Source organism: Platalea leucorodia, assembly GCF_965183815.1.
Source record: "Platalea leucorodia genome assembly, chromosome: 20".
Lineage (NCBI taxonomy): Eukaryota > Metazoa > Chordata > Aves > Pelecaniformes > Threskiornithidae > Platalea > Platalea leucorodia.
This window is the reverse complement of record NC_138842.1, coordinates 8,815,241-8,832,836: the sequence shown is the minus strand read 5'-3', so window position 1 is coordinate 8,832,836 and position 17,596 is coordinate 8,815,241. Positions and strand designations below refer to the sequence as shown.

Genomic DNA, 17,596 nt, shown 5'->3' with positions numbered 1-17,596 from the left:
AGCCGTTTCCAAGAGCCTGTCAGGAAGTGTAATTTTTATTTTCGGTTGAAGAGGCCAAAATGGAGCACGACATCAGATGCACATTCACGGGCGTCCGCACGAGTCGATCAGAGACTCCGCTCGTGTACTGCGGCAGCGTGAAGGGGCCCCGGGGGCCAAGGACATGGAGGGTCACAAGGAAGCCGCTCCGCGCACACGAGATACGGAGGAAGGAGGATAGTTACCGTTAACCCTGCCAGTTTTGTTTCTGCCTCACCCTGTGCCTCCTCTGCGGTCTGGTACCGGTGGTTGTTCTCTCACCACAAGATGCGCTATCACGTTTCTTCTTTCGGTTGCCAGTTCTGAGCATTTTATTTCGTAGTAAACTATAAACAGAATCTTTTGGTCAAGTCTCAATTCACGATTTTTAGAGCAGGGACAGAGAAGGTCTTAGCAACACTCTATGGAAAACAGACACTCTCTTATCTCGCAGCACGGAGCGTCCGCCTCCCCAATTCCGTTCCACCGTCCTACGAATCCAAATGAGAACGCACCTCCCGCCAGCTGAAATCACACCATTTCTTTACGCTAGAGCCTCATATGCAAAGACAACAGCATCTCAGCTACATATGCTTCTGCGTTAATCCCATTCGTCTTCACCAGAAGAGGTGTGGCACAGGGTTTGTGTTCCAAGTTACTTCCTAAAGCGTAAGATGTTTCTCTACTGCTTTCTTTCCACAGGAAAGTCACTTTGGTGACTTCTGTACTGAACTAGAGACAATTCTCAGTGGGCACACTGCCACCTTTAAACACATAAGAAAAACAAAAAACAATTCACTAAGTTAGTAGCGGCAAAATCCCCAGAAAGAAAAAATAAAATTTACATCTCTATCCCATTTCGTTGTCAGACTGTTTGTTGTGTTCCATTTACATCATGAACTAACCAGGTCCATTATAAAAACAAGAAAGTAACCATGAAATAAATAGATGTTGACACTAGTGGGATTTCAGGGGTGTTATAACTCATCGTTTTTCCTGCTTTCTCCTCCAGCTTCTGTCTTCTTCTCTTTTTTGGACCCTGTGTAATGAAGTAGACTCAGTTACACACTGTAACAGTTTTTACAGCATAAAAAGCAGCACTGAAAGTCCCTGACATTCATTAAGTGTTCCACCGAACTCTCGGTCTATGGTACAGAAGTCAGGGGAATGCTCGGAGGACTGATACTGAGCGCCAAAGAGCTGAAGACATTACTACTCTCCAGCTGTTGAACTCTGCTGTCCTCACAACAGGACTGGCAGAATAAACACACGCCTGCACACCAGCTCTTTAACAAAGACAGGCTTGCGGCTACAGGACTGGCTATAAACTGCAGCAACCGAGGCATAAAGCAGCTGCCGAGGCAGGCGGCAGTGGTACGTTATAACTTCACACCGAACGATGAAAATGTAGGAACAGTGAAGAACAAAATTTGTGTCTTCCTCTTTGCAGAATTAACAATTGCTTCGCCATCAGGGGTTCTGCCGCCTTACTACCTCCTACAGCTAAAAAGATGGAAGGAAGCACACAGACAGCTTGCATTTGTAGCTACCAAGTTCCAGACCGTTAGTCAAACATTTACCCACCAGAGTCTGATCCAGGCTCATCATCTATTGCTACTTTCTCAGCTGTAGGAGGTTCCTTGGCTGGACGGATATCCTCAGGTTTGTCTGTGTTCAAAGCAGAAAGAAACAGCACAGAAGTTAAGGGAGAATACACAGGAGATTAGGCGCAGAGAGATGAGGTGACTAGCGGCAAGGTTTACAAACAAGCCACCTGTGCTGCCTCCGCAGGACTGTAGTAATTCACTCTCACAGGGAATCTCTGTAACATTCAGAGAAGCATCACAGAACTGCTCCTTATTTCTCACTGCCTCTGTCTGCTAGGCTTTGTGTCCCTAGAAGCCCTGGAGATTCCCTGGTTGAACAGGCAAGTCACCTTTGGAGCTGTGATTATAAGCGGGATCTCTTACTCAGGCCAGAGGAACTGGCAGGGAACTCTGCTGACAAACAGCAGTCTAGATTTAAAAGGACCAGGGCACTCAGAACCTGAGGACCTTAAAAAGTTCAGAAAACTGAAAGTCTTAGCATCCCAAGAGATTTTTTTTTTTTTTTCCTGGCATCCATCTAAGCCACAAACCTCTCTCAGCAACAGCTCATTCTGTTCCTTGATAGAGGACACAACCTTGAATACTTGCTCTGGACACCCATAACGGAATTGATGGCTTACCTTTCTTATAAGGCAGCCAGCCAACCAGACAGACACTGACTAAGCATCCTAGGAAGTTTATAAATACTTCCTGTTCCTTCACAGAAAAAAAAAACCAAACAAATGGTGGGGGGAAAAGGACACTGCTATACCCAGATTTTCCCAGCCATCTTTGAAAACTAAGAGGAGGATCATTTGGTCCTACAGTTAACTGTTCTCTTCACTTATTTAGCTCCCTTTCACTCAAGGCAGGGAGATACGAGTGTGTTACACATGGTAATTACACACTAGAAGTTATATACACGTTCCCTAGCCGCTCCTTACCTTCTTGTTTCCCCTCCGTGGGAGGGATAGTGTTCTCGGTCTCAGAGGTTGCTGTAGCATTCTTGCCTGAATCGGTTTTTGTGGTGTTCTTCTCCTTTTTGGGTTTGGGTTTTGCAAACTTGGCCTTATTCAGAAGATACTGCACTTCCCTGTCCAGGGCTGCTATCTTGAGCTCTATGTCTTTGGACAGCAGGATGGGTTTCTCAGTAGGAGAGAGCTTATTCTGTTCAGCCAGTGTCTCGTTTTTCCAGATCTGTAGAACGGGAGGGAAGAGGTGCTTTTCAGACGCTTTTTTTGGTTCCAGGAACCACTGTACATCACAGTATCTCAAAGTCTCCTGGGCCTTCTAACTTATTCAGGATAACGCCGCTCCCTGCTACACTTCCACCAGCTTCTTAGCTACCCAGACATAGGACGAAACAAAGAAACAGAACCCTCAAAACCCAGCGTCTGCTTTTAAAAACTGCAGCCAGACTACTGGGCTACACCTCCCCTCCTGCAGACAACTGTCCACATGCAACGCAAGGACCGTTATCCCCACAAAGTGGCCTGGGGTCAAGCTGGGCATTAGAAAACACTGAAACACAGAAGAGGTTTGCTGGTGGCACAGAAACAAGACGCACACGCTCTATTCCATGGCCTGGAGTGAAAGTACACGACCTGTTACTTCGGACAGGAAACACAACCCAAACTGCCACCCCCACCCTCCCCCAGAATCATTTGATCCTTTATTACCGTTGTTTCATTGATGGCTTTTTCCAGTGTACTCAGTTCCACTTCTGTGAATATCTGGTCAGACTCTGGAATCATTCGGGCTCCCCTTAAAGATAAGACGAAAGTTTATTTCTGTTAAACCAAACAGACTGTACCTTGGCAACTCAGTGTTTACAGCTCCAGTAATCATAATAATAACGAGCCATTGCACATACCAACCAATTAGTGCATTTCACATTTATGTCTCTAGCCTCTGCAGGAAACAGAGTCCTAAATCAACCTCTGAATGCTAAGAATAGAATACAGAGCCAGCAAAAGCAGCTATCACGAGGTCAGAAAAACAGGGAAGACAGAAAAAGCTGAGGCCATAGGACCAAGAGGTAGGAATCTGCTAGCAAATGGTGCGTACAGCATTGGACGCTTCCTGCCCCCCCCAGTGTAAACAGAGATTGCACGCTCCCGTTAAAGGGTTCTGCAGAACTGAGCACTAGCAAGCAGGGTTTTGGTCTTCTTTTCTCAAGAAGCGCTAGTGACTTTCAGACCACATTCGATCTGGTCATGTTCTGTTGGCATCTCTTACATTATCAGCTACACGACTCTCCTTTCCAACAGCTTGCTCTTACTTGAGAAAGATGGTTGAGTGGTTGAGCAAACTTTCCAGGGCAGCCAGGCGTTCTGGCCACTTTCTCCTTTCCTCGACACGGAAGAAGAGGTTCCTACAAAGCTTCTTCAGCTCTGAAAGCTTGTCTTTCAGCTCCTGCAAACGGGGAGAGGGGAAAGGAGACAACTAGTTTGCCCACTGTCTAACATTGTAGACCTCAGAAGTTAAAACTGCAGTTTTTGTCGTTCTCTCTATCAAATGTACTTAATACAGTAAAAAGAGCCACATGACTAAGCTTTATGTGGAATCAACGGGTTACTGCTGAAGCTGTTGAAGACGCACCCACGGCTGGAAGAACTTCATGTTTTGTTCTGTGCATAATGCACTGAGGAAGCAAGAAACCTTCAAGAACCAAATTTCAAAGGATCAAGATGGATCAATACTCTGTCAGCCTGTGTGGTCGTTTCTGCGTCAGCGATAGCAGACTGGTATCCCGACTGCACGCAGCAATACCTTAGTTGCAGCTGCATAGCCCTCCTCCTCCATCCAGCTGGACGCCTCGCTAAGCTTTCTAGAAATTTCTTCTCTCTGCTCCTCCGTTGAGACAAACTGATACTCGTCTTGGTAAAGCTTGTCCTGAAAAGAAAAAAGCAAGCACTCCCGTCAAATGCCACTGAGCACGGCCGCATAAAACAACCAGGTCACCCACTTGCAGCTGGGCTGGACTGTGAACTCGTGGGGTGCTGCCTGCACTGGCCAGGAGATTCTCATTCAACCCTCCCAAACCTGGGCTCCTGCTCCTAGCGCTACCAGGAGCGCGATGGTAATACACCAGGTATACAGACGCATGCGCACACCAGGTATATAGACAGTATATGACCAGGTATATGACAGTAAAGCTGCAACAACCATAATCTCACATGCATTTAACGTTAGCTGCTTCTTCTGCACAACAGTTCTTGAGAAGCTGTAGCTTCTTTACAGCCTGAGTGCAATTGATCCAAAACACAGGGATTCCAGGGAATACCGGAAACCCAAAGTTTAATGCGCTAGACACGCTGAAGGAAAGTGTCCGTTTTGTGTCGAGGAAGCCTCCCGAGTCCACATGGGCTTGGGAAGCCTAACGGCAGCAGAAAAAATGACTGAAAGATGAAAGCTGGGCTCTCCAAATCAGCTTCCTCTGGCTCAAGCAACTCCCCTACATTCAGATCAGCCAAGCTGCGTAAGACACTTTTACCTGCTCTCCAGGAATTCTCATTTCTTTATATCACTCGCCTACCTGGGTCTCAAAGATGAATGATTCCAAGCTGTTAGCCGATTTTTCTCTTTCCTGCTTCTCTAGATCTCTGACCGTCAAGTCTTGGAGTCTAACATGTGAAGAGAACAGAAATCAAAGGTAGCAAGTGCCTTTAGATAAGCACCGCATCATATACATCAGCTTCTGAGGATAGCAGCGCTATGTGAGCTGTCAGCCTTCCAAAGCAATTCACTCCCTTTATCTAGAGCTTTAACCTAGCAAAGCCATTTCAAACATACTTTTTCATTGAGCTCTTCAGTTCATCCTCCAGCAGGTCAGGCACATCATTTACATCCAGTTCCATGGTGATCTCATGGACAAGCTTCTGCTTCTTGGGTGCTTTGATCTTCTTCTCTTCCTCTGTTTTGGTAACTGTGCTGTCACCGGAACTTTTGGACGGCTCTTCCTCTTTCGCAGTTTCTCTGTTTTCTTTGGGATCCTGTAACAGACAAAGTACGTTCTCAGGCAAGGGAGCAGATCTGCAGATTTTGCAACTTTTTTCCAAGGCAGGGCACTAACAGGGAAAGAAGAAGAATTCCACCGAGGAAATTCCACTTCTCAGACACTGAAATCACGGTCCCGTTCCATCAATCTGATGCTCACCTGAGACTGTAATTTCTCGCCTTCTTCCTTCTTCTGTGACTCTGCTTTCGGAGGGGCAGTTTCTGCCTGACCTGGAGACTGCTGTTTCTCTTCTCCCTGCTCTTCACCAGCATCTTCTGCACTGCTTTTCTGGTCTTGTTTCTCCCCCTGCTCTTCTTTACCTGTTTCTGCTAGGCTCTCCTCTTCTTCCTGGTCATCACAGGCAAGTAAAGGGGAAACCGAAACAGTGGTTTTAATGTAGAAATTCCATGCAAATGTTTCACAGAACAGATAATTCTCTGCAAAAAACGTACGGATGAAAAACAGCGCTCACGGTGACTATAGCCATTAGTGAGGGACTGTGCTGAGCTAGAATATTAAGAGTCACTTCAGTGCAGGACATGACTCTGTGACAAGGAGCTTTCGTCTCACTGGAAGGAAATCTAATCACTACTGCCAGCATAACGGCAGCTGTGCCTACAAGGCCCGGGAGAAAGCAAGAAGCCTGCTAGACGCCTGCACAGACAACACACAGGCAGAAGCCTATCCATAGAGCACCAGGACAATTTAGAAACGAGAGACTTCCCCAGAAACAAGTCCTGTAACTCGAGTCCACCGCTGCTGGACTTACCAGCAAAAGATCACAAGTTTCTTTAAACACATGCCACATGAAACTCAAGAGGAATACAGCACTTTCTGAAAATATTCAGAATCCCGACATGCTGCCGGACACCTTTAACTCTGCTCACATGAACTGCTGCCTCTTTAGCGGCCACAGAAGGACCCAGGGGCTCCCTCCCGCTAGCAGTCACCCTGGGGCTCACCTGAACCGAGTCTGTCAGGTTCTCTCCAGTCTCTGGTGTAGAGCCACCACCCCCAAACAGGCTTGAGATGGTGTTTCCAAGTTCTGTTGATGAGAGACAAAAAATCCAGAATATTGTGCATCCGCAGGAGGAAGAAAGTCATCTTCAGCTCTCGGTTCTTCCCCTCACAACCATAATGATCACCAAGGAGCTCCCTTGGCGGTGTACGTTAGCTACATACACTCCAGAAACTCATCCTTCCCTGACCTCACTTGGTGTTTTCACATGCACAGAGAAGTGGGGCCTCTGCCTCTGCTGGAACATGACCTGAAATTTTTAACTTCAACTGAAAAGCTTCAAGCTTCAACCTGTGGCAGCATTAGCCATCCTTGCATCTCCCCTTTGCCTGCAAACACACAGATTTCCGGCTCCTCTCTACCGGGAAGCCTATGCTCTAAAACCTGAGCAATGCAAAGCACAGATCAGGGCATCACAACCCAGACAACGAGAAGGGAGAACGCAGCGGGGCTGTGGAGGCAGGACTTCCCTTCAGGACAGACCTCCTGAAATTAGCAGCTGTGGCTGAACAAAGAGGAAACGACTCCTATTTTTCTAGTTGCAATGCATGCCATAGTCACCTTAGGAGCATATGATATTTCAGAGCTGCTGGCAGCACCCAGAAGCCACTTGCAAAGGGCTTTTAGGTATTTTGGCGCTGTATACACGGTCAGAGACTATGGCTAACCATTTAATTTCCACATCCCAAAACCATAGTGCTTGCTCTGCTCGGAGCAATGACACGCTTTAGTTATCCCAGCTACTGCAGGTAAAACACAACAGTCAGTGTGAAAATCAAAGTTCAGCATTTACTTGTCAGCGTTGACTCCTCCTCCAGCTTGTCTTCCACCAAGGTCTCAAACACAGATTCCACCTTGGAGAGGGGAGCACAGAATTAGTTTCAAGCAGGGACCATCAATACCAGAGAGAGGGACAGTACTGGAAAATAAGTAGGCTGACAAACCTCACAACACGCTGGTGCTTACCCGGTCAAGACTTAGTACTCCACTCTCATCCATGTTGAAGTGAGCTTTGATGCCTTTGGACTCATAATCTGAGTGCTTCTTGAAACTGTCCCCAACTCCCTTTAGCCTCACGGTAGTGAGATTCTGAGAGCCAAAAACCCTGACGACGCAGAGACAAACGCAGAGAGAAAACTTAAGATAACGATGCTGCAGAACAGCTAACCGCTTCTCACAGTCACGTTTGCTGCGACAGACAACTGCACAAAGCGAGGAACCGGCACGGTTCCGTTTGCTAAAGCGCACACAACTCTGAGAACAGATCTGCAAATACGCGCTGGTGGCCGGTCAGATTCCTAGGCCTGCCTGCCAATAAAATTTTCCAGCTAGGCATATTGCGCTGCCGTGGAGCCGTCTGCTCAGATGCTTGCCTCAACTCACCGCATGTCATCCTGGGTCAGGAAAGACAGATCTCCATAGTTGACATAGAACTCAAAGTCATCTGTGTAGCGGTTGAAAGTGATAACTTTGCGCTGTGGATAGGGCGCCATGCGCTGGAACAAAATCCTCTTGTTATGCTTTAAACTCTTGGATTTATCATCCTCCTCGACTTCACGAGTGAACTCCACCTGCATCACAAACAGAAGATATGACTCAGCAACTGCAAACTTCTTCTATGGCACCTTACGTCAGAGGTTTCCGCAGCGTTTGGCTGCTGTACCTCGTGCAAAAGTCAGGGGACAGGCAAGTATTTCTTAATGGATGTTTCTATACAACTGGCTTCTTGGATACAGGACTTCTACAGTAAGGCCAACTTTCTTCTGCTTTCTTTATTACATCTCTATCACTTCCTTACTCAAAGGAATCCAACAGGTCACCTGGAACGTTTCTCCCAGCACAGCCCCATTTACCCATACCTTGCACAAGACTAAGAAAGCCAAGGGTTACCTGGATAGGAAACACAGCGGCATCCCGAACGACGAAAGGCTTCACCTTAAAGGCTTTGCTCAGAGCAGCTGCCTGGTAGACTGCACCCATAGCAGCAGCCTCATCGGCATTGATATTCTTGCCCAGTTCTTCTCTATGAAGTGAAAAGCAACAGACGTCAGCTTTGCAGCCGCTGCCATGAACAACAACTTGTCAATAGGAGACAGGCTAGAAGGGGACCTCACATACTCACTTGCCCACAGCTTTCAGCAAAACCTCCTGCACTTTGGGGACCCGTGTGGCACCGCCAACTAGAATCACCTGGTCAATTCCATCCTAGGGATTGGAAACAGTCACCTTGTCTTGAGAAAGCAATTTTGGAAAGCTAAGTTCAGGGCTTCCTTACGCTCCTTCCCCCGTCACCACGCACTGATGCGGTGCTCTAAGAACACCCGTGCTACGTCCTGCCACACGTCAGTACCTGACAGATCTCAGACAGGCTGACACAAGCCATGCCGACATGAGGAACCTGGAGTCAGGTCTGTCCAACAGGGACAACGTGACCGCTGCTTCAAGTCACCTGAAAGGTGGGACTTGGTTCAAAATTAGACGGGTTACAGTTTAATGCCAGAGGAGCCAGTGACTCCGACAGCAAGCTGGACCAGAACAGAGGGAAACCTGGACTCTGAGAGTTAACTCGGTGTCTTGCACTGAATACCAGAGCCAAAAGATGCTCAAGAGCGTCCTGGCACCCTGAAAAGTGAGCATTTAACGATGCAGTAAGTCTCTCCAAAGGACTGCATCGCGTTTGGTCCAACTGCAGTCTGCAACAGGGCTTCTAAAGGCAGCGCTCAAAGGAGAAGCCTGAACAGCAATAGTTCTGTTTCCAGGCACTTTAAGATAAAACTTCAGAAGAGAGACCAGAACCAGCATCTGAGACAAAAAAAGGAAAGACCAGTGTTTCAAACCTCCAGCCCAAGAGTAAAGTTTTTTAACAGAAAGAAACGCCTCCTCCAAGACCTTTGTTTCTGATACATAGCGCAGGGAGCCATGACAGACTCCTGCTCGACACCGCAGCAAGGAACCTCTGCTGCAGCAGCAACACCACTCTATTATACTAGCAGGAATCTGTACCTCTCAGCAGTGCTGATAACACAATCACTGACGCTTTGATCGCAACGCGACAGCAGCTCCGTACATAGAGACTTCAGCCTTCTTCATGCATGCCTAAACCTACCAGGTTCATCTCTGCGCTGCTCAGAGCCTGCTGCACAGGTCCTGGGACTCGCTGGAACAAGTCAGAGCACAAATCCTCAAATTCTTGCCTTGAGACCTTGGCCTTGAAGTCGATATCATCTAGTAGCCCCTCAATCTGTCCAGAAAAAAAAAACAAAAAAACCAGCCAGAATAAAATTATGCGTGGAGCATTCTCCAAACAAAATCTTTACCTGACTTGCCCAGCGTGCAAAGTGTTCCAGCTTTCTTAATGCACCTAGGACCTGACCACACTCACCTGAACCCTGCCATCGCTAAGGTGACGAGAGGATGGAACGTGGATGTAACAGACAGCTTCTCTCAGTGAAAGTTTACTACACTTCACACGACTAACTCTCATCCACTCCACTCATTTAATCACCAGGGGTACTAAGTGGGCACAAGTTGAGAGGCACCACCAGTGCCACCACCCCCCCGGAACACCAGGAGCGATGCTCTTCAGCACACCGAAGCTGCAGAGGGACAGCGTTCCTACGCCCCTGTCCTTAACCCACCCCTCCCACAGTCCTGAAAAAGCCAGAAACCCTGTGCCAGAAGGTCAGACCTGTGCCATGTGGTCAGCATTCGCGCTCAGGACAGTTTTCAGGCGGTTGGCCTCCTTCAGTAGTTTGCCCATGGCCCGGGGATTCTTTCGGACATCTTTTGAAGGATGCTGATCATTAAAGAGTTTCGCCAAATAGTCCCGGAGACGAAGCTCCATCTCTAAACCTCCAAGAGTACGGTCAAACCTGAGCGAAAGAACAAACGGAGATGTAACAACTTAAACCGAGCTGAAATACAAACAGACTTCATCTGTTATTTCACAAATATGCAGAGCAGCAAGTGGTCAAAAGTAGCTGCAGTACTATCAGCTGTGAATGACTGTGAAAGAACAGCGGTTGTTTCAAAAATAACACATTATAAAGAACCAAAGAAAAGAAAGATTCACCACCACAACAGCCTTTGAGCAGGAAGCTTCATTATGTTTATGGTAAAGGCCTTATTGCCAAGCACGTCAAACAGCTGAGAAGCCAAAGGATAACTGTCTCAGGTCCCAGGTATTTTCTTGGAAACTGCAGTACAAATGTTTTGGAGTTAAAATTGCTGGGCTGGCGATTCACAGCACCCCCCTCCTTATTTGGCAAACACACCGCATTTTCAATCCTCTCTAGAAGGATATTCTGCTTTTTCAAACTGACACGCTCTACTTCTGTAAGCTTATAGGAAATAGAATTACGCTAAAATGGCTTGAGGCTGTAAAAAAAAAAAGCAAGCCTGAAGCAAATTAAGTATACTGGTTTGCCTCCTGGACGTTCTCAGTTACCTTCTGCACAAGACAGCAACACCAGAATTATTACTAACTGGAGCCTTCTCACTCCAAATGTCCGCCCCACTCTGCCATCCAAATTACTGGGCTGAAGCCTCACTGCAAAATTCCACATTTAGAAGAGACTGTAAAACAAATGGTTTCTTTCCTGAGACCTGTGGGTTTTGTGCAACTCATGTTGAATTCTTACCCAATGCCCTGGATCTGCAATTGAGGCTGGGTTCCCGAGTCCTTAGTTTTCACTGTCTGATACGTAACAATAGTACAAACGGTGCTTCCTGCTCCCATGTCGTAAAACATGATATTCTGAAAAGAGAAGCTGGGACGGTGAAGCAGAAACACCTAGATATCCCCCACAAATAAGGAAAGAACCCACTGCTGTCCGAGCTCGATACAGGCCAAGACTATTCACTCCCTAGCCTGGCTTTATACCGCAATGACAGGACTTGTACTTTGATCAACCACAGGAGATGTTCAGGGTCACGCTTGACACAAGCGGACAAGAAAACTTTTTGCATCCATTTTGTAAATGAGAAAACAACGCTTTGCTCTTTAAGTTTCTTCAGCCTCAGGAAAATCACGTATTTCAGAGTCGGTCTTCCAATACCTTAGAAAACCACTAACGTTACTCCCCCCGTGGTTGATGGGCAAGGAACAAATACAGGTTTACAAAATGGGAACTCCCAGCCACCTGCCCTCACTCCAGAACCTTTCAGGCTTCACCACATATTCACACAGGGTTTCGTCTCTTCCTCTTGTTGATAATCACATTGAAACAGAGGAGACTGGTTGACTAGTGGAGTCCACCTCCTCACAGGTAAGTCCTTTTGATTTTATCTGCAGCACTTTCTCCCCCACGTGCAGGCACTCGCACAGGACTCTCTGCATCCCCCAACTGCACCTACCTGCGCGGTGGCATTGATGTCTTTCCTCCTAAAAACTCCATAGTTCAACGCTACAGCAGTGTTGTCATTGATCAGCTGCAGCACCTTCAAGTCGGCCATGCGAGCGGCGTGCAGAACTGCTCTCCTCTCTGCCTGGTTGAAGTAGGCAGGAACAGTGATCACCGCATCCTTGATGGGCTGCTCTGAAAAAGTTGCAGGGAAAATGTTTTCCTATCAGTGCAGCCACATGCAAAGACTCACTATAATGGGGTGACGGCAGCAGAGCCAGAGAATCCAAGGTAAGACTCATACAGAACGCAATCCTGAAGCAGCATCAGTAGCCAGGATCCTTAGGGATGAATCTATCTGTGTCCTGTTGAAACCATGCACGCTTTGCAGATTCTCACAAAGCCACGTGTCTACTGACCTCTCTCACACATGTTAGGATACTCTCAAATGCTCTGGGATGCCTTAGATTTCAACAAACGTTACCTTCACAGAGACTTACTTCATCACTAGATTATGTTCACTCTCCAGAATAAAAAGTCTTTGGACTGGCTTTAGCATTACTAACCAAACAACACGCATCCTCCTAGTAAGGATGCAAGTCAAACACATCAATGAAATTCACCCCGTTTTCATTACTGTGGTATTTCACTAGCAACACAGCACAGCAAATGCACGACAGGCTCTTATCTGCCAGCAAGTTTCACAACAGAGGGCAGTTTTTGCTAATTGTAGCTCAGCTCCAGCAGCAAGTCTCTGTCCAGACCAGTTACAACACAGACTTCAACGGAGCCGTTCCATCTTTCCCTGCAGTTATCTACCAACGTGCCCCCGCTCCAGTCACACATGCGAGCCAGAAAACACTTTACTTTTTCTCCAGAGATTGCCAGTAAGGCTTCTGCACTGCAAGCCGGGGTGGGATCTGGGGTGCCCGCCCCCGGGAATAGGATTAAAACCCCAAACTCTCATCACACTAGAAACAAACGATGACCTGATAGCTGTTAAGTCTTGCTTACAGCCTACACCTGAAGAGACCCAACATCCTGTTTCTAAAAATCTGTGGGTTTTCAAACAGCTTTAGTCTCTGCTCAAATTCTCTAATACACACACACACACACACACACAAATACTGTAAGAAATGGCTAAATCCTTCCAACCTGCAAATTCCTCAGCCAGACCACGTGAATAGTTCAGGACCATCCCCAGCATCTCCTCAGGAGAATACTGCATCGTTCTACAAGAAACAGACAGGAAAGAAAATTACAGCAATAACAGTCAGCTGTAGAAGCATGGTAGCCAAAGCCCCACCCACGAGGAACCCAAAAGCAGCCACTTACGAAGATAGCTTGAAGATAACGGTCTGCCTTTTCTCATCCTTCACCAGTTCGTGCTCTGGGAATCGGGACCGGTACAGTGCCACGTGGGGGTTATCGATACGCTTACCCAGCAGATCCTGAAAGTATCTGAATGCCACCTTGGGGGTCCTTATGGACTGCAGAAAGAAAAAGCACATCACCCAGCTGCATTTCTTTGGCTTTGCTGTTGTCAAACAAACCTCTCCCCAGCTATGTAGCGAACAGCTCTCGTTATGGGAGTTGGGAGCACAAGACCACTACAGAAAGCCAGTAACACACCACAGAGATAAGAAGTACAGGACAAGAAATAAAAATTCCTAGCTCAGACATTTATCACAAAAGACCCAGCAGCAGGAACGTATATTCTGTGTACAAGAACCACAGTTGGTGCGACGAGAACTCTTACCATTCCTAGCGCGCTATCACCGAAGAGACGCTCATTCTCCTTCAAAGAAACAGCCACGGGCGTTTTCCTTCGTGACTCCCTAAGTAGAAAGAGAGGAATAAAGCAGTCAAAACAGGTGAACGTTCAATACAGAGTCCCTGGTGGGGAAGGGCGTTGTTTCCATTGCAGAAAGGCTAAGGGAAGGTGCTCGGATACCGCCTACGGAGAGGAAGGCCAGCCTCTGTTCATCTGATGGGCTGCAATAGCAGCACCTCCCTTCAGAGCTTTCATAACTCCTGATATTTGTCACAACACGGGCAAATAACATGCTTTACTGAAACAGAAACAGACGTCTTTCAAATTCATGGTCGAAGCTGTGGTGGGCAGATTGTTATTTGTTCCATAAAACAAGAGAACTTGACAAGAGGTGACTCGTTTCTGCTCCGATTCATATGTTAGCACACCAAAGTGAGTATTTTACTACGATAACCACAAAAGGGCTTAAAGTTGTTCACTAAGCTCGTTGCACGCTACCTGCTCCCCAACGCCTCACAACACCTTATCAATTGTCTAACGTAAGGCTACAACAAAATGACTTGCCACGAAGAAGAAAGGCTCACAAGCAGCTTTCTGGAGCCTGCTGCTTCGCACTTCGACAAGACTTGCTCGTCCTCCAGCAAAGCGAGACGGTTCCCTCGTTCTGTCAACGACTACCAAGTTCCAGGGAGCCGAGTGAAAAATTCCACGTATTATCACCTCTCAGCCCAGACTCCCAGAAAACGAGGCCGTTCCTGACCACACGTCCTCCTCGGGGCATTTGCAATGGTTTCAAGCCCCAGCAAAGCAGCCAGGAGCCCCCCACATTACGGCTTCGCCACCAGCGCGGGCTCGAGGAACGGCCGCTTACTTGTTTAAAACGATCTCCATCGGCACCCCGGGTTTCACGATGGCGATCTTCATCGATTCGCTGCCCACGTCCACCGACATCACCGCCACGGGCTCTGTAGCACGGGAGAAAACGGGAAAAGCCCCGGTAGGAACCCACCCGGCAGGACACCACGATCCTTCCCGGCCCTGAGCGGCCTGGGACCGGGGAACACAGCCGGGCGGGCCGGCGGGAGGCGCCGAAGCACCGCGGGGCAGCGCCAGCCGCTCACCACCCCGCGCCTTCCCTCAGAGCGCCGCCAGCACCCCGGCCCGGGCGGGAGAGGGCCCGGCCGCCCCACCGGGAGCCCCTGCCGCCGCCGCCACCGCCACCCGCCGGCGGCCCCGCAGCCGCACGTACCCGCGCCGGGCAGGCGACAGGAGAGGAGGAGCAGCCAGGCCAGCACCCAGCCGGGCACCCGCGCCATCCTCGCCGCCGCCGCCCCGTCCCGCCGGCAGCGCGGTGCTGCTGCTGCTGCGGCGCGGCGGCCCCGGCGGCTCGCGCAACCCCCGGCCCGGACGCGGCGCGAGCTCATTGGCGCGGCCGCCAGCGCCGGACGCCCCGCGCGCCAATCCTGGCGGCCGTGCGCTCCCATTGGGCCACGTCGGGGGAAACCGGAAGCGAGCACGACGGGAGCTTCGGTTTCATTGGTCGGGGAGAGCCGGGACGGGGCGAAGGGAGGGGGCGGGAGGGCCGTACGTGGTGGCGTCATACGTACGCGTGCGCGCGCAACCGCATGGCAACAGAGCCACGTGCGGCCCATGGCGCGCGAGCGCCCCCTAGCGGCTGAGAGGCGCCTCGCCGCCACCAGGCCCCGCCCCAAGCCCCGCCCTCGCCCGGCCCATTCCCGCCCCCCGCTCCCGGGCCCCGCCTCTTCCCCGCCCCCGCCCCGCCCCTTCCTGGGGCCCCGCCTCTGCCGCGGGCCCTGGCCCCGCTCCTCACGCGGGCCCCGCCCCTGCACCGGACCCCACCACGTTTCTGCCCCTCACCCCGCCCCTGCCCTGGGCCCCTCCTCTGACCCCGGCCGCGCCTCTGCCTCGGGGCCCGCCACGCCCCTTCCCCGGCCCCGCCTCTGCCTCGAGCCCCGCTCCACCCCGTCTGGTCCCACCCCTTGCCCGGCCCCGCCCCTAGCCCGGCCCCGGGCCCCGCCCCCGCACCGGGCCCCGCCCCTGCCGGGGGCGGGAGGGGCGTGCCGGTGGCATCATATATGCGCATGCGCGCACAGCCGCATGGTGCCTCCCATGCCGCCCCGCCTCCGGTCCCGCCCCTGCCCTGGCCCCGCCCCCTCCCCGCCCCTTTCCGGCCCCGCCCTTTGCCCGGCCCCATCCCGCTTCTGCCCCCGCCCCCGCCCCTTCCCGGTCCCGCCCCTTGCCGGCCCCATCCCGCCTCTGATCCCGCCCCTTCCCGGCCCCTTCCCGGCCCCGCCCTGGCCCCGCCCCTTCCCGGCCCCGCCTCCGGCCCAGGCCCCGCCCTGGCCCCGCCCCTTCCCGGCCTCATCCGTCCGCTGCCCCCGCCCCGGCCCCGCCCCGCCGCTCTCAATGGCGCAAACCCCGCGGACGAACGACACCGCCCCGGCCAGAGCCGACGCCGCTTTATTGTGCGCAGGTGCGCGGTGGAAAGGCCACAGCCGAAGCACGGCGTCACACACCACCACACCGCATTTATCACGTTACACGAGTGTACAAACATGCCTAAAGCCACGCTTGGTGAGTAACAGTTCACACGCGATTGGTTACTATATTAAAATTAGCCTCGCTGGCTATGCAAATTAGTACGCATCCTCCTTTCAGGTGGGGTGGGCAAGTCCTTTTGGTCCTGAATTGCGTTGGTGGTTGCAATCTCCCCTCGCTGCAGTTACATTTCACCCAGTTTCTGCGGTTTTTAGCAGCTTTGGCCGCCGTCCAGTCTCTGGCACCAGGATGTCCCCGTCTACCAGCTTGTCAGCTCTCCTGCAAGGCGAGAGCCGTCAGTTTTCTGCAGTTCGTTACGTACACAAACACCTCCACGCCGCTCAGCTCCCTCCCAAAGGCCTTTCCCGAGGCACACGTGGTGCCTAGTCCTGCTAATTGGACAATTAATGATGTCCTGCAGGACATCACCCCCCTCACTCTGCCTCTGCCCCGGCCCCGCCCCTTCTCTGGCCACGCCTCTGCCTCGAGCCCCACTCTGCCCCTTCCCTGGCCCCGCCTCTGCCCCGGGCCCCGCCCCTTCTCTGGCCACGCCTCTGCCTCGAGCCCTGCTCCGCCCCTTCTCCAGCCCCCGCCTCTGCCCCGGCCCCGCCCCTTCTCTGGCCACGCCTCTGCCTCGAGCCTCCCTCCGCCCCTTCTCCAGCCCCGCCTCTGCTCCAGACCCTGGCCCCGCCTCTGCCACGGCCCCACCTCTGTCCCCGCTCTGCCCCTTCCCTGGCCCCGCCTTTGCCCGGGGCCACGCCCCTTCTCTGGCCACGCCTCTGCTTCGAGCCCCACTCTGCCTTTTCCCCAGCCCCGTCCCTGACCCTGCTCTGCCCCTTCCCTGGCCCCGCCCCTTCCCTGGCTCCGCCCCTGCCTCGAGCCCCGCTCCGCCCCTTCCCCTACCCCGCCTCTGCCCTAGCCCCGCCTCTGTCTCGAGCCCCGCTCCGCCCTTTCCCCGGCCCCACCCCTGACGGTGCTCTACCCCTTCCCTGGCTCCGCCCCTGCCTCGAGCCCCGCTCCGCCCCTTCCCCCACCCCGCCTCTGCCCCTTCCCGGGCCCCGCCTCTGCCCAGAGGCCCCGCCCCTTCTCTGGCCACGCCCCTGCCTCGAGCCCTAGTCCTCCCTTTCCCCGGCCCCGCCTCTTGCCCTGCTCCGCCCCTTCCCTGGCTCCGCCCCTGCCCCGGCCCCGCCCCTGCCCGGGCCCCGGCCCCGCCCCTGCCGTAACCGCAGGGGTCTGACACCCCACCCCCCCCCCGCCCGGGGCAGCACGCTCTGGGCACCGGCAGATCTTTGGCAACTT

At 51.8% G+C, this 17,596-nt stretch overlaps 1 protein-coding gene across 4 annotated transcripts; it reads right to left on the bottom strand.

The window, feature by feature from the left end:
* Positions 1-25: 25 nt before the first annotated feature.
* Positions 26-15,113, bottom strand: HYOU1 (hypoxia up-regulated 1). Of its 4 annotated transcripts, none has more exons than XR_014230251.1 (25): positions 14,988-15,113; positions 14,610-14,703; positions 13,724-13,802; positions 13,300-13,454; positions 13,120-13,196; positions 11,978-12,159; positions 11,263-11,378; positions 10,311-10,494; positions 9,729-9,863; positions 8,745-8,827; positions 8,513-8,645; positions 8,006-8,193; positions 7,589-7,727; positions 7,416-7,476; positions 6,567-6,649; positions 5,764-5,952; positions 5,400-5,599; positions 5,143-5,230; positions 4,377-4,499; positions 3,886-4,019; positions 3,284-3,368; positions 2,549-2,801; positions 1,603-1,686; positions 534-1,057; positions 26-365 (listed from the first exon to the last, which is right to left on the bottom strand). XR_014230251.1 is itself a non-coding variant. In XM_082330727.1 (24 exons), exons 1-24 carry the CDS (start codon positions 15,052-15,054, stop codon positions 996-998), a joined length of 2,994 nt encoding a protein of 997 aa, XP_082186853.1. In that variant the 5' UTR covers positions 15,055-15,113; the 3' UTR covers positions 26-995. The 4 variants fall into 4 exon arrangements, 2 of the variants coding, with proteins under 2 accessions (XP_082186853.1, XP_082186854.1); XR_014230252.1 differs by having other exon boundaries at positions 26-782; positions 924-1,057; XM_082330727.1 differs by having other exon boundaries at positions 26-1,057.
* Positions 15,114-17,596: the final 2,483 nt, after the last annotated feature.

Bases quoted from the DNA above. Each gene is read 5' to 3' on its own strand.
- HYOU1 (XM_082330727.1), bottom strand. From the start codon at position 15,054: ATGGCGCGGGTGCCCGGCTGGGTGCTGGCCTGGCTGCTCCTCCTCTCC. The intron at 14,704-14,987 runs GTACGTGCGGCT...CCCGTGCTACAG, and splicing joins CTGTCGCCTGCCCGGCGCGG to AGCCCGTGGCGGTGATGTCG. The intron at 11,379-11,977 runs GTAGGTGCAGTT...TTCTCTTTTCAG, and splicing joins ACATCAATGCCACCGCGCAG to AATATCATGTTTTACGACAT.